At 67.7% G+C, this 13,149-nt stretch overlaps 1 protein-coding gene across 3 annotated transcripts; it reads left to right on the top strand.

Moving 5' to 3' along the window:
- Positions 1-2,350: 2,350 nt before the first annotated feature.
- ZFYVE27 (zinc finger FYVE-type containing 27) lies at positions 2,351-12,825 on the top strand. 3 transcript variants are annotated; one of them, XM_065552745.1, is made up of 12 exons: positions 2,351-2,502; positions 3,267-3,524; positions 3,627-3,697; positions 4,337-4,523; positions 5,045-5,140; positions 5,528-5,640; positions 6,816-6,958; positions 7,331-7,402; positions 8,033-8,177; positions 8,957-9,003; positions 10,103-10,184; positions 10,933-12,825. In XM_065552745.1, the coding sequence occupies exons 1-12, from the start codon at positions 2,390-2,392 to the stop codon at positions 10,995-10,997; spliced, it is 1,392 nt and encodes a 463-aa protein (XP_065408817.1). In that variant the 5' UTR covers positions 2,351-2,389; the 3' UTR covers positions 10,998-12,825. The 3 variants fall into 3 exon arrangements, with proteins under 3 accessions (XP_065408817.1, XP_005289427.2, XP_042701961.2); XM_005289370.5 differs by having other exon boundaries at positions 2,353-2,502; positions 3,270-3,524; XM_042846027.2 differs by having other exon boundaries at positions 2,363-2,502; positions 3,327-3,524.
- Positions 12,826-13,149: the final 324 nt, after the last annotated feature.

The following is a 13,149-nucleotide window of genomic DNA, read 5'->3' as shown; positions in this document are numbered from 1 at the left end:
CACAGGACCCTCTGTTGCTTTTTACAGATTCAGACTAACACGGCTACCCCTCTGATACTTGATAAGTACTCCTGTTCTTTTTGCGGATACAGACTAACACGGCTGCTACTCTGAAACCTTTCTACCTTGACTTTATCAACTTATATCCTCTCCTCTTCACTGGGATACCCCCGGCTTCCTGCGATTCACTGCGACTCTCAGCCAGCCAGTAAAGCAGAAGGTTTATTTGGATGACAGGAATACAGTCCAAGACAGGTCTTGCAGGCACAGACAACAGGGACCCCCTCAGTTAGGTCCATCTTGGGGTCCCAAGGCATCCCAGCCCAGCCCCCCTTGGGAGGTCAGAGCCATCTCTGCCTCCCAGCCATCTCTCCAGCCTGCTTCCCACACTCTGGCTTCAGCGACCCCTCCCACAGCCTTTGTTCAGTTTCCCGGGCTAAGGAGTCACCTGGCCTTCAACCCCTTCCTGGGTTCTCGTGTTACACACTCAGGAATGCGCCCTCGGGCTGTCTCCCATCCTCCAATGCAGACTATCCCCTGTCAGCATTCACAGACCACAGTGAGAACAGGCCCAGTTCGTCACACACGGCTACCCCTCTGATACTTGACAAGTACTCCTGTTCTTTTTGCGGATACAGACTAACACGGCTGCTACTCTGAAACCTTTCTACCTTGACTTTATCAACTTATATCCTCTCCTCTTCACTGGGATATAGTATGACCTTTTTATTTTTACATGCCAGTGATCTGATTCTGATTTGGTTTTGGTGGAGCCCGTCCTTCCAGCATAGGGTCCTCCTTTCCCAAAAGGTTTCCCTATTCCTAATAAACCTAAATCTCTCCTCCCCAAACCATCATCTGATCCCCGCACTGAGACCCTGCAGCTCTGCCTGGCTGGCTCGCCCTACACGTGGAACTGGACAAAGGGAAAACGGGATCATAGACTCAAGAATCATAGAATCATAGACTTTAAGGTCAGAAGGGACCATTATGATTATCTAGTCTGACCTCCTGCACAATGCAGGCCACAGAATCTCACCCACCCACTCCTGTATCAGACCTGTGTCTGAGCAATTGAAGTCCTCAAATCATGCTTTAAAGCAGGGATCAGCAACCTTTCAGAAGTGGGGTGCCGAGTTTTCATTTATTCACTCTGATTTAAGGTTTCACATGCCAGTAATACATTTTAATGTTTTTAGAAGGTCTCTTTCTATAAGTCTATAATATAGAACTAAACTATCGTTGTATGTAAAGTAAATAAGGTTTTTAAAATGTAAAAGAAGCTTCATTTAAAATTAAATTAAAATGCAGAGCCCCGACCGGTGGCCAGGACCCGGGCAGTGTGACTGCCACTGAAAATCAGCTTGCGTGCCGCCTTCGGCACGCGTGCCATAGGTTGCCTACCCCTGGTTTAAAGACTGGAGGGCCTCTCCCTGCATGGGGCCAGCCCTGGCCCCTCTCCCCACAGGCACCTGGGGCCAGCCTGAGGATCCCCCGTCGCTCAGGGCTGGGTTGAGCCCCCTGCCGACTGCTCACAATCCCCCTCCCCACCGTGGCCTCCTTCTTCCCCGCCTGGTGGTTCGAGCCCCCACTCTGCCTGCCCACGCATGCAGCTGCCTGAGATTGCCCTCTCCCCCCGCCCCGCAACACCGGGCTGCCATTGCCACTTCGCTTCCCTGCATGTTCCTCCACGCCCTGCTCGGGGTCCCACCCCACATTTTGGGGGAAAACTGGGCATTTGTCCCGTTTGTTCTTGCCAACCGATCATCAGTAGGCAAGAGCAAACCGGACAAATGCCCAGTTTGTTAAAAAAGTCGGGACAGCCGGGACAGGGCCTAAAAAAGGGGATTGTCCCGGCCAAACCAGGACGGATGGTCACCCTAAGCATTCAGAGACTGGTGCCATGGGCATCCTGGCCTTTCGCCTCTCTCCAAACTGGCCTTTCGCCTCTCTCCAAAGGCTCCAGAATCCAGGGGTGTAGCAGCCCGCACTGCCCCCGAAGTGGGGAGCTGCAGCGGCGCCAGTCGCTGGCCAGTAACCGGAGCCAGAGTCAGGGGATGGCGCTTTGCCACGGGGGCTCCCAGCGAAGACCCCACACGTCTGCAGAGCTGCCCCACGGCCTGGGCATCCCGCCGGACCCTGCTTGGGCCCGGGCGCCAGGCCCATCTGCCAACCTGCCAGGGCCTCGGCGCCCCCCAGCATCCTGGCCCTGAGCCGGGCCAGAACCCAGCTGGGCATGGGGGGGCGAGGGGCGGGGCCTGGCCGGGCTGGGGGCGGAGTTGGACTGGGGCCTGGGGGCGGGAGAGGGGCGGGGCCTTCTGCGGGCGCAGTCATGGGCGGGGCTCCTGGCAAGACCCGCCCCCGCGCTCCCGATTGGCTATCGCGGGAAATGGGCGTGTCCTGGGGTCACGTGCCGAGGAAGCGGCGCTCCCAGGGCCGGCCCCGGCCCCAGCAGCGGACTGTGCGGTCCCGGCGCGGGCCCGGCCCGGGGGCTCCGGGCAGGTGAGACCCGCGTGCGGGACCCGGGGGCTGCGGGTCGGGAGTGAGGGGCACCGGCCGGGGGGACGCGATGGGGGACCCCGGGCCCCTCTGCCCCACAGCCCGCTGGGGCGAGCGGAGTGCCCCGGCCACGGCCTCCTCCGGAGGGGGCTCCCCCGTGGGGGCCAGCGGGGGCCCCGGCCTGCCCCTGAGCGCCCCCCCCGCAGGGCAGCGCCCCCCCCCCGGCCCCTGAGCGCCCCCCCCCCGCAGGGCAGCGCCCCCCCCGGCCCCTGAGCGCCCCGTCCCCCCGCAGGGCAGCGCCCCTCCCCCCCCCGGCCCCTGAGCGCTCCCCCCCCCCCGCAGGGCAGCGCCCCTCCCCCCCCCGGCCCCTGAGCGCTCCCCCCCCCCCCCCGCAGGGCAGCGCCCCTCCCCCCCCGGCCCCTGAGAGCTCCCCCCCCCCCGCAGGGCAGCGCCCCTCCCCCCCCGGCCCCTGAGCGCCCCCCCCCCCCGCAGGGCAGCGCCCCCCCCCCCCCCGCAGGGCAGCGCCCCCCCCCCCCCCCGCAGGGCAGCGCGCCCCCCCCGGCCCCTGAGTGCGCCCCCCCCCCCCCCCGCAGGGCAGCGCGCTCCCCCCCCCTCGCCCCTGAGCGCTCCCCCCCCCCGCAGGGCAGCGCGCCCCCCCCCCGCAGGGCAGCGCGCCCCCCCCCCCCGCAGGCCCCTGAGCGCCCCCCCCGCAGGGCAGTGTGCCCCCGGCCCCTGAGTGCCCTGTCCCCCCCCCCCCCCCCCTCCAGCAGGGCAGCGCGTCCCCTCGGCCGTGGGGCCGGCAGGGAGGGTCTGACCCCTGTGTGCAGCATGCAGGAGACGGAGCGCGAGGCTGCGGGGCAGGGACCGGAGGGGGGCCCGGCCGTGCCCGACGCCCAGATGGAGTCGCTCGCCCCCCCCAAGTCCCCGGCCTTCGACCTCTTCAGCCTGGTCCTGTCCTCCAAGCGGCTGGAGATGTACCTGGAGCCCCTGCAGGACGCCTGGGAGGGGGTCCGCTTCCTGCTACGGTAGGTGCGGCCCGGGCTGTTGGTGTTGCCTGGGGGGGTGGGGGGAACCTCCCTCTGGCTCCAGCGTGGTTGACAGCCACTAACCTGGGCTCTGCCCCGCAGGTGGCAGATGCCCCTGTGCTCGCTGCTCACCTGCCTGGGCCTCAACTTCCTGCTGCTCACGCTGACTGAAGGTGAGGGGCTGCCGGGGCATGGGGGGAGCAGGTGGGGCGGAGGACATGGTGGCAAGCGGGGGATGGGGAACAGGCGGGTAGGAGATGGGAAGCAGGCAGGTGGGGCGGGGGGATGTGGAGGGGGCGGGGGGATGGGGAGGAGGCAGGCAGGTGAAGGACGGTGGCAGGCAGGTGGTAGACGTGGGGGGCAGGTGGGGCGGAGGACGTGGTGGCAGGTGGGGGATGGGGAACAGGGACGTGGTGGCAAGCGGGAGATGGGGAACAGGTGGGTAGGCGATGGGGAGCAGGCAGGTGGGGCAGGGGACGTGGAGATGGGCGGGAGATGGGGAGCAGGCAGGTGGGGCAGGGGACGTGGAGATGGGCGGGAGATGGGGAGCAGGCAGGTGGGGCAGGGGACGTGGAGGCGGGCAGGGGATGGGGAGCAGGCTAGTGAGGTGGGGGCCGTGGTGGCAGGCAGGTGGGGGATGGGGAGCAGGCAGGTAGGGAACATGGGGGCAGGGTGGGTGGGTAGCTGGGGAAGATGGGCGTGGCTGAGGTGAGGGGCCGCGGGCCAGAACTGACTCATGCCCCTGGGCACGGCCGGGGGTGTCGCTGGTTCTGTTCCGGGCCGGGTGGCCTGATGCGGCCTGGCTCTTCCAGCTGCCTGGTTCTCGCTGTGCGCCCTGCTGGTCCTGCTACCCGCCCTGCTGGGCTACCTGCGGGAGACATGCCGGGTCCACCGTCCGGAGTCGGAGCTGGTGCGCCAGAGGTACCACAGCGTGCGGCGTGAGGACGTGCAGCAGGTGCGGCTGGCGCGGCACGAAGCCGTCGCTGAGGTGAAGAGATTGTAAGTGCTGGGATCTGTCCAGCCGCCAGGGCCCTATGGGATGGGGCACGGCCGGGCCGGGCTCTCGGGGGCTCCCTCCCCAACACGGGGACTCCAACTTGGGGGTGAGACCCCTGCTCCCTGCCAGGGCTCAGGCCTGTGGAGCTGGGGCAGGGAACTGCCCCATGGACGGGCTATTCCATAACTGCCCACTAGGGGCGGGGTCCCCGGCAGGCAGGCCCTGGGGCGGCTGGGCCCTGCTCGGCAGCCCCTGGCTATGAGCAGTGGGGTCGCCCCAGGGCTGCCTCTATTGTCCCGGTGGTGCCCCGGCCTGGGCCTTCCTGGCTGTGTCGGGCTGAGACAGTCCCCAGGAGCCCTGCAAAGTGCCCCACGCAGGCGAGGGGCAGGGCCTGGTTCAGTTCCTGGCTGTGATCCCCGCTGGGGAGGGTGGCACGCGTGTCCTGTGTGGGGTGGATCTGTGGCCTGGGGGCTGGGTACATGCCCTGGGTGGGCACCCCCTGACGGTCCCATTTCTTCCCCAGTCTGATCCACCTGGAGGGCTTCCTGAGTTGGCTGTGCTGTGCCTGCGAGGGGGCGTACCGCGTGCTGCACTGGGAGACCCCCGCCTTGTCGTCCCAGTGAGTCTGCCCTCCCCCCCCCCCCCGTGGGCCCAGGGGCTTTCTCCTCTGGTCCCCTCTGCTGCAGGGGCTGGCTGGGGACCCCCTGGAGAGGTTGCAAACCCAGCCAGTGAGCCAGGCACGAAGGGAGGTGTCCAGCGTGGCTCCCCTGTGTTTCAGGGGAGGGGGGGCAGGACTCTGGGTGTGACAGCCCGTACGGGGAGGGGTACATGGCCTCGGGATACTGGGGGGGAGGTGTGGCATGGGGGAGGCGCATACACTGGGCGCGTGGCACGGTGGGGGAGGTGCTGGGGGGCTGTGTACCTGTGGCAGGGGGGTGCAGGATGGGGGCTGGGCGTGTGGCCGAGGCGCTCCTGCTATTCTGAGCCCTGCCCCCTCCTTGCCCAGGTTCTATGGGGCGCTGCTGGGCTCCCTCTGTGTCCTGTACCTGCTGCCCCTCTGCTGGGTCCTCGCCCTGCTCAACAGCACCCTCTTCCTGGGGAACGCCGAGTTCTACCGAGGTGAGCCCACCTGCAGGCACCCACGGGCTCTGGGGGCAGCAGTGGGTCTGACTGGCTGGCAGATGGAGCCCCCCAGTGCCCCCCTCCCGGCTGGGCCCATGCAGGTTTCCCCCCGGGTCTGCCTCTCTCCATAGCTAGAGCTGCCAGCCCCTCCCCGCTGCCCCTCTGCTCTGGGGTCCCCATCCCCTCTGCTGGGCCAGGCTCCCCCTGGTCCAAGGATCCTGGCTGTGGCAGTAGCCGCTGCTTGCTTTTTCAGGGGGTGATGCCGCAGCCTGGCACCCAACGAGGCCGATGTGAGGGCAGTGGCTGGCTCTGGGCTCAGACCGCCAGCGCTGCAGTCGCCATCCTGTCCCCTCTGCCGAGCTATGGACTCGCTTGGCCCCTGACCACAGAATCAGCCCCTGGGCTGCCCCGGTACCGGCCGGATCCGTGGCCCAGAGAGACCGAGCGTCTCCCCGGGTCCCCTCCCCTGAGTCGGGGAGCTGGCGGCAGGAGTGAGCGCTAGCCATGCAGGGGGAGGGCTGGGACGGGGGGCTCTGCTGTCCCAGCCAGCTGCTGTGCGGTGGGAGGGTGTCAGAGTGTGGGGGAGTCAGGGCCCTGCACCCCCACTTCCTGTGATTCACCATGACTCTCAGCCAGCCAGTAACACAGAAGGTTTATTAGACGACAGGAACACAGTCCCAGCAGAGCGTGTAGGTACAACCAGGAACCCTCAGCCAGATCCCTCTGGGGGGCAGGGAGATTAAACCCCAAACTTGGTGACTCCCTCCTCTTCCCCAGCCAGCCCAAAACTGAAACCCCCTCCAACTCCTCCCCCCCCAGCTCCTCCCCCAGCCTTTGTCCAGTTTCCTGGCCCCACCCCTGTCCCAGCTCAGGTTACAGATCCTCCCTCGAATAAAGTCATCCCCTGCTCTCCCTTCCCCCCTGCAGACAGTCCCAGGTCAATCCGCCCCACTCCCTACTGTGTGATAAAGGGGCAGTGGCCCCAGCCCCAGCCCCAGCCCCAGCCCCATGCGCGGCTGCCCCATGGCACTATGGGAACTGTTGCTAGGGCCTGGGCCATGGCTGGGGGGTAGTGATGGGGGCTGCCCCTGGGGTGGGAGCTCTGGGCCCCGCCCTGGGGGAGGCTGCCATGCTCCAGGCGTGTCCCGCCCCAACACCCCCTCTCTCCCCAGTGCTGCTGGAGCTCAAGGCTACGGTGGAGCAGCGCCTTGGCCCCAAGCCCGTCGCCAGTGCCCCGGAGCCGGCGGAGCCCGACGCGGGAGGAGAGGGGGGTGGCACCCTGGTGGATCGGACCCCCACGCCCACCAGCACTGAGGTGAGCCGGCTGGGCTGGGGGCTGTCGGCTCGTGTGGCGGCTCGTGCTTCCCGGCCCCCAACCGGAGCCTGATCCCTGCGCTGCCCTGTGCCACTCCCTGCCCACGGCCTTGGCTTCTCTGCGCTGCCCATACCACCTGCTGCCCTGTGCCATTCCCTGCCCACGGCCTTGGCTTCTCTGCGCTGCCCATGACACCTGCTCCCCTGTGCCACTCCCTGCCCACGGCCTTCGCTTCTCTGCGCTGCCCATACCACCTGCTCCCCTGTGCCACTCCCTGCCCACGGCCTTGGCTTCTCTGCGCTGCCCGCGGCCCTGTGCCATTCCCTGCCTGGGTGGGCGGGGCCATAGTGACCTGGGCCTGTATCCTGGCAGGACCTCACACCCGGCAGCGTGGAGGAGGCGGAGGAGGCAGAGCCCGACGAGGAGTTTAAAGACGCTATCGAGGTGCGTACCCAGTGGGGCGGGTGGGGGGCTCCCCACACACCTGGCTAGAGGTGGGTATCGCGTCGAGCTGTGTACTCCCTCGGCGGCCACTGGAGGGCACTGGTGAGCGAGAGCTGGACAGGAAATCCCACTTCCCCCTTAGAATGAGAGGGGCTGTGCAGGGGGGGGGGCGGGGGGGGGAGGGGGGTGTTCCTGCCCCCAGCCCTTCCCCATTACCTGGCGTGTGCTGCCCGTGTGCCAGGCAGGTAGAGCCTAGTGCTGCTGTCTCTGCCTCGGGGAGAAGCTGGGGCTCTGGGGGGGACACGGGGGGGGGGGGGGGGGCTGCTGCTGTCTGTTCCATCGCTACTGCCCTCTCTTCTCTCCTCGCTGCGGGAGAAGGAGACCCAGGCGCTGGCCATGGTGAGTACCAGGCGGGGCTGGCGCTCGGCTGAGTGCCGGGGCTGGCGCTCGGCTGAGTGCCAGGGCTGGGGAGGCAGGTGCCCTGGGCAGAGCTGGGTCCTTGTCCCCTGAGCGGCACCAGGCCGAGCACCTCCACCAGCTCCTGCCCCGTGGCCCCCGGGTGGCTTGGCTGGGTCCCCAGGGAGTGGGTCCCCAGGGAGCAGCCCCCGGCTGAGCTGGGCTCTCCGGCAGGAGGACGATGACGTCTCCCAGTGCTCCGCCGAGTTCGACATCGGCCTCCCGGACAGCAGCGTCATGAGCAAGAACGAGGTGATCCGCAGCAAGGTGTCACGGCTGACCGAGCGTCTGCGCAAGCGCTACCCCAGCAACAACTTCGGTAGGGGGGTTGCGGGGGGGCTGGGCTGCTGAACGCCCGTGGGGGGGCCATTAGGGGGCTGGGCTGCTGAACGTGGGGGGCTGTGTGTGTGGCGGGGGGCGGGCTGCTGAATGCCCGTGGGGGGGCCATTAGGGGGCTGGGCTGCTGAACGTGGGGGGGGAGGGTGTGTGTGTGTGTGTGGGGGGGGGGCTGGGCTTCTGAACGCTGGTGCGGGGGGCACCCCCTCCCCTGCCTGTGTCTGTCAGGTGCCGGGCTGGGGGTGGCTGGGCTGTCACTGCCCGGGGGAGCTGGGGACAGGCACCGGCTGGGTTGTGCTGTCTGGGTGCCGGGCTGGTCCAGCCCTGAGCCATGCTGTGGGAGGCTCCCCCATGGGTAACGGGAGCTCCCAGCCCGGGCTGCCAGGGCGATGCTTGATGCCCGCTGCACGGCCCTGCTGGCTGGAGCTCTGGCCTCCGCAGCCAGGCTGGAGCCCCCGGGAGATCCCCTGAGCCAGGGCTCCTGCTGGGCTGGACCTGGGGCTCCGAGCTGGGTCCCCGCTCTCCCGGGCGGCAGCGCCGGGCACGTGGCCGTGGGAGCTCAGGGCGCGAGCGGCTGCCACCCCCTGCAGGCAGCAGAGAAGCTGGTCTCTGTGCTGAGGCTGCCTGGCAGGGGCGCCTTGGGCGGGGGCATCGCCGCGGTCCCTGGGGCGCAAGGACTGGAGCCAGGCTGAGCTCCCACGTCCCCGTCTGCCGCCTCCTGCAGGCAGTGCCCAGCCTGACCCCTCGCTCCGTCTCCTCTAGGGAGCTGCACCGGCTGCGCAGCCACCTTCTCCGTGCTCAAGAAGAGGGTGAGTCCTGCCTGCTTCCACCCGCTCCCGTCTTGCCGGCTCTGCTGTGGGCCGGTAGCAGCGGGGCTCTGAGCCCTGGCCTGGCTGCTCAGCTGGGGGTAGTGGGGCTGGCTGGGGCCCCACATTTCCCTGTGCCAGGTCCGTGTCCCCTGGCTGCTGCGTGGTGCCTCCTGGCCACCCTGGGCTGTTCCTGCCTGGGTCGGCTCCCTGATCCTGCCAGCACCAGCGCTGCTCTCTGGACAGTCGGCGCCAGGCCCCCGCCACCCCCCGAGTGTCCTGCTGCAGCGCCCAGCCGCCGTTCCCCGCCTGCCTGCCCCTTGCCTGACCCCGCATGGTCTGGGCTGAGGCAGCGTGAGAACAAGCCACGTTTCATGTCAGAGGGGAGATCCCAGCCATACCCTGGCACCGAAATCATCCCAGGCGCTCCAGAGCCCGCACTTGGCTAGCAAGCCGTTCCCCTTGGCCGCCTGGCTGAGAGCCCCTCTCCGGCTGCTTGTCCCCACATACCCGGGGTTCAGCTGCACCCCAGACAGCGAGAAGGGACTGGTCTTGGGGCAGGTCTCCGCTGGTGAATTCGACGGCCCCAGCTGCATGGCCCGGGCTGTGAAATTCACCTCCCTGCCGACCTAGGCCCTGGTGTAGACAGCGTCTGGCTGCTGCTTGGGGCGGTGGGTTAACCTCCATGCTGGACTGCGTGTCTACGCTGCAGCGCCAGCTCTGCCCCCTTTCTAGTGCAGACATCGCCTCAGTCCTCGCTGGGATGCCCCCCCCCCCGGGTCTCCCCTGCAGCCTGACCCGCACTGCGCCCGCTGGGCCAGACCTTGGTGCGCTTGCCGAGGGGAGCGTCGCTCCGCCTGCTGCGTCTCTGCCCTAGGGCCAGCGGTTAGCGTGCCGGCAGCTCGGCCCTGCGGGACCTTCGTTGGCACTCGAGGTGGGTGCCAGAGCCAGGCGATCTCCGTAGCCCTTGTGCCCTCTGCCGGGTGCCATCAGCAGGTCCTTGGGGCACAGCCCCCCCAGCGGACAATCTCCAGCAAGCCCTGCCCTGCCCCCAGGGCCGGGCCCTGCTGCCGCACGCTCTGACCTGCGCGTCTCTCCCCAGCGGAGCTGCAGTAACTGCGGAAACAGCTTCTGCTCCCGCTGCTGCTCCTACAAAGTCCCCAAGTCCTCCATGGGAGCCACAGGTGAGTGGGTGCAGGTGGGGTGGCCTCTCTCGCTCCCGGCTATGCCAGCCCTGGCCTCGCCCAGCAGGGGGCGCTGTGGGGGGCTCCCGGCTATGCCAGCCCTGGCCTCGCCCAGCAGGGGGCGCTGTGGGGGGCGGGGGACTGGCTGTGGGGGGAGCTCACGGCTACTCCAGCCCGGCCTGTCCCAGGAGGGGGCGCTGTGGGGGGCTCCCGGCTATGCCAGCCACAGTGGGGTGGCAGCAGGGTTACCAACTTCCTAACTGCACAAAGCCAAGCACTTTGGCACAGCCCCTGCCCTGCCCCTTCCATGTGGCCCCTCCTCACTCATTCCAGGCCCCCACCCTCACTCACTTTCACCGGGCTGACTCAGGGGGTTGGGGTGCAGGGAGGGGGTGAGGGCTCCGGCTGGGGCTTCAGGCTCTGGGGTGGGGCCGGGGATGAGAGGTTTGGGCTGCAGGGGGGAGCTCTGGGCTGGGGCAGGGGGTTGGGGTGCAGCAAGGGCTGCCCCCGTGCCTAGGGGTCGGACATGCCGGCTGCTTCTGGGAGCTGTGCAGAGCCGGGGCCGGCAGGGAGCCTGCCTTAGCCCTACTGCGCCACTGACCAGACGTTTAGCGGTGGCGGTGATGGGGGGTTGGATGGTGATGGGGTGGGTCTCTGGGGGGGTGTGTCATTGAGGGGCACAGATGTGGGGGATGGTGGTTGGGGGGGGGGCAGTGGGGTGGATCTCTGACAGCTCCTTTCCTTCCAGCCCCAGATGCCCAGAGGGAGACGGTGTTCGTCTGCGCGTCGTGTAACCAGGCTCTTGTCAAGTGAGCGGAGACCCCGCTGGGGGCGTCTCTGGCTGCCCGGCCCGGCCGCTGGGGGCAGGAGAGCGCCGGGATCCTGCGTCGCTGAGCCCCCCGCCTGCCCTGGCGCTGCCCAGCCCATGGCACTGGGTGGCTGTGGGGGCCCCACTGCTCTGTTCCCTGGAGCTTTGCTGCGGGGTCCTGGCTGGCAGGGGGATGTTAACCCCTTGCTGCCTGGAGCGGGGCTGCAGGGGCCTGAGGCCGGCCACCCCTCCTCTCTGCTCTGGGGCTGGGAGGTGTGGCCGTGCCCCAGGAACCTCGGCAGGTCTGTCACTGGTTTGCAAAGCCACATGGGTAACCATATGCACATTGCCCTGTGCTAGCTAAGTGCCCCCCAGCCTGCCCCGGGCTCTGAGCAGACCCCTCCTCGACCCCCAGGGTTGGGCCTTCTCCCCGCCTGCAGGCAGATGGGAGCAGGCAGGGGCCCCAGAGCCAGGCTGGTTTCAGCTGGGCATGGCAGAGTGCAGTGGGGGGCCTGGCGTGGGGCAGCTCTCAGCTCAGACGCTGGGCTGCTGGCTCTGCCCCTAGTAGTGGGTGCTGGTTCCACTCCCCTGACCTGGGGCTACAGTCCCCCCTCTGCCCTGCCCCACAGAATCCGGCCAAAGGATTCACCCCCACGGCCTTGGGGGGTCTCCTCTCTCAGCAAGGGGGGTTGGGCGCCTCTGCTGCCCTGGTTGGGGTCTGGAAGCACTGCAGGGCCAGGGAAGGGCCAGGCTCCGCACCCTGCATTCTGCGCTAACCCCTGTGTACACGGGAGTTACTGGGGGTGTAGCGTCGCTGGAGCAGACTCCTGTGTCCCCCTGGCAGGGATCTCGGGGGCCCTGCAGTCCCCCTGGGCTGCATGTACACTGCTGGGGAGAGCTGGGGCCTGCTCTTCGGTAGGGGGGGCTCCCTGCTGTGTGGTGTGGTCCTGGAGCCTGTGGGCTGCTGGCAGCAGGCTACAGCCTGGCCTTGGGGGTGGGATGGGCCTGGCTCTAACCATCAGCCCCTTGCAGTCTCACCTTAACTAGGGTTAAAGCAGCTGTGGGAGCTGCTCCATGGAGACCTCCACCTGCTTCGTCCCCAGGCAAACACGCGCCTGCCCAGGCTGGCAGCCCATGGGCCCTTCCCCTTTGCGCCCAACTCCTGCGTGCCAAGCGCAGCTGGAGCGAGATGAGAACTGTCGGGGGGGGGGGGTGTCTAGGCTGGGGTGGTTGCTGCTGCTGCTCTGGTCCCAGCCCAAGGGGGGGCATGCCCGGGGGGGTCCCCCTCTCTGCCCTGAGCTGTGCAGGAAGTCTCTCAGGGGCGGGGTGACCATGGCTGGGGGGGGGGGGGGGGGGGGCAGCTGTCAGTGTCAAGCTCCCTATAGCTTCTGTTTTGCCTATTCTCTCCTCACCCCCCCCCCATCCTTAAGGATAGTTGGACCTCCCCCTCCCCCCCCCCTGCTTTGTCCACCACTTAGGCCCAGGCTCTGACTCTCCAGTGGGGGTTTATTAAGGGCTGGCCCCACGTCTGGTTTTAGCCGGTACCCGGGCGAGTCCTGGGGGGGTGAACGCAACTCCTCTGCTTCGCGTGCGCGGGCTGGTAAAGGACGTGCTCCCCTTGCCCTGGCTGAGCCGGCACCACTAAGAACCCCCCCGGCCCCCTGGGCACGTCCCTGCTCGGTGCCTTCGGCCCCCCCCGTCCAGCGGGGCTGATGCTGCTGCCCCGGGCGCAGTGGGGGGCGCTGCTGAGGACTGTGCTGGTAGAACCAGGGAGCCTAGTTTTCTGTGATAAACTCCCCCCAATAAACATGATTCCGCATTTCTCTGCCGTTACACTGACCCGCTGCGTGTATCCCTGTGGGCGCCCTGCCCCGCGTGCGGCAGAGCCGGGGCCGGACGGCTTGGATACGGGGGGTGCTGCGGTGTGTGGTTCTCACAAAGGGTGAAAACACCACATTCTCTGCACCCCCGTCTGTGTTTTCTGCACCCCGGGGATTGCTCCGACCCCTGGTTCCTCGTCAAGGGAAGCTGGAGGGCTGGGCCGGCGTCTCCTCGAGTGGCACTTGTGCCTCAGCCTAGAAGCGACCAGCCCCGGGTGCCAGCTGGGTGGCTCTTCTCCTAGCTCCCGGGGTGCTGTGATGGGGAGGGGGCTTTGCA

Source organism: Chrysemys picta, chromosome 7 (genome assembly GCF_011386835.1).
Source record: "Chrysemys picta bellii isolate R12L10 chromosome 7, ASM1138683v2, whole genome shotgun sequence".
Classification (NCBI taxonomy): domain Eukaryota; kingdom Metazoa; phylum Chordata; order Testudines; family Emydidae; genus Chrysemys; species Chrysemys picta.
The sequence above is the reverse complement of the archived record's forward strand: the minus strand, read 5'-3'. Positions and strand labels throughout refer to the sequence as shown.

Bases quoted from the DNA above. Each gene is read 5' to 3' on its own strand.
- ZFYVE27 (XM_065552745.1), top strand. From the start codon at position 2,390: ATGGGCGTGTCCTGGGGTCACGTGCCGAGGAAGCGGCGCTCCCAGGGC. The intron at 5,141-5,527 runs GTGAGTCTGCCC...CTCCTTGCCCAG, and splicing joins ACCCCCGCCTTGTCGTCCCA to GTTCTATGGGGCGCTGCTGG. The intron at 6,959-7,330 runs GTGAGCCGGCTG...GTATCCTGGCAG, and splicing joins CCACGCCCACCAGCACTGAG to GACCTCACACCCGGCAGCGT.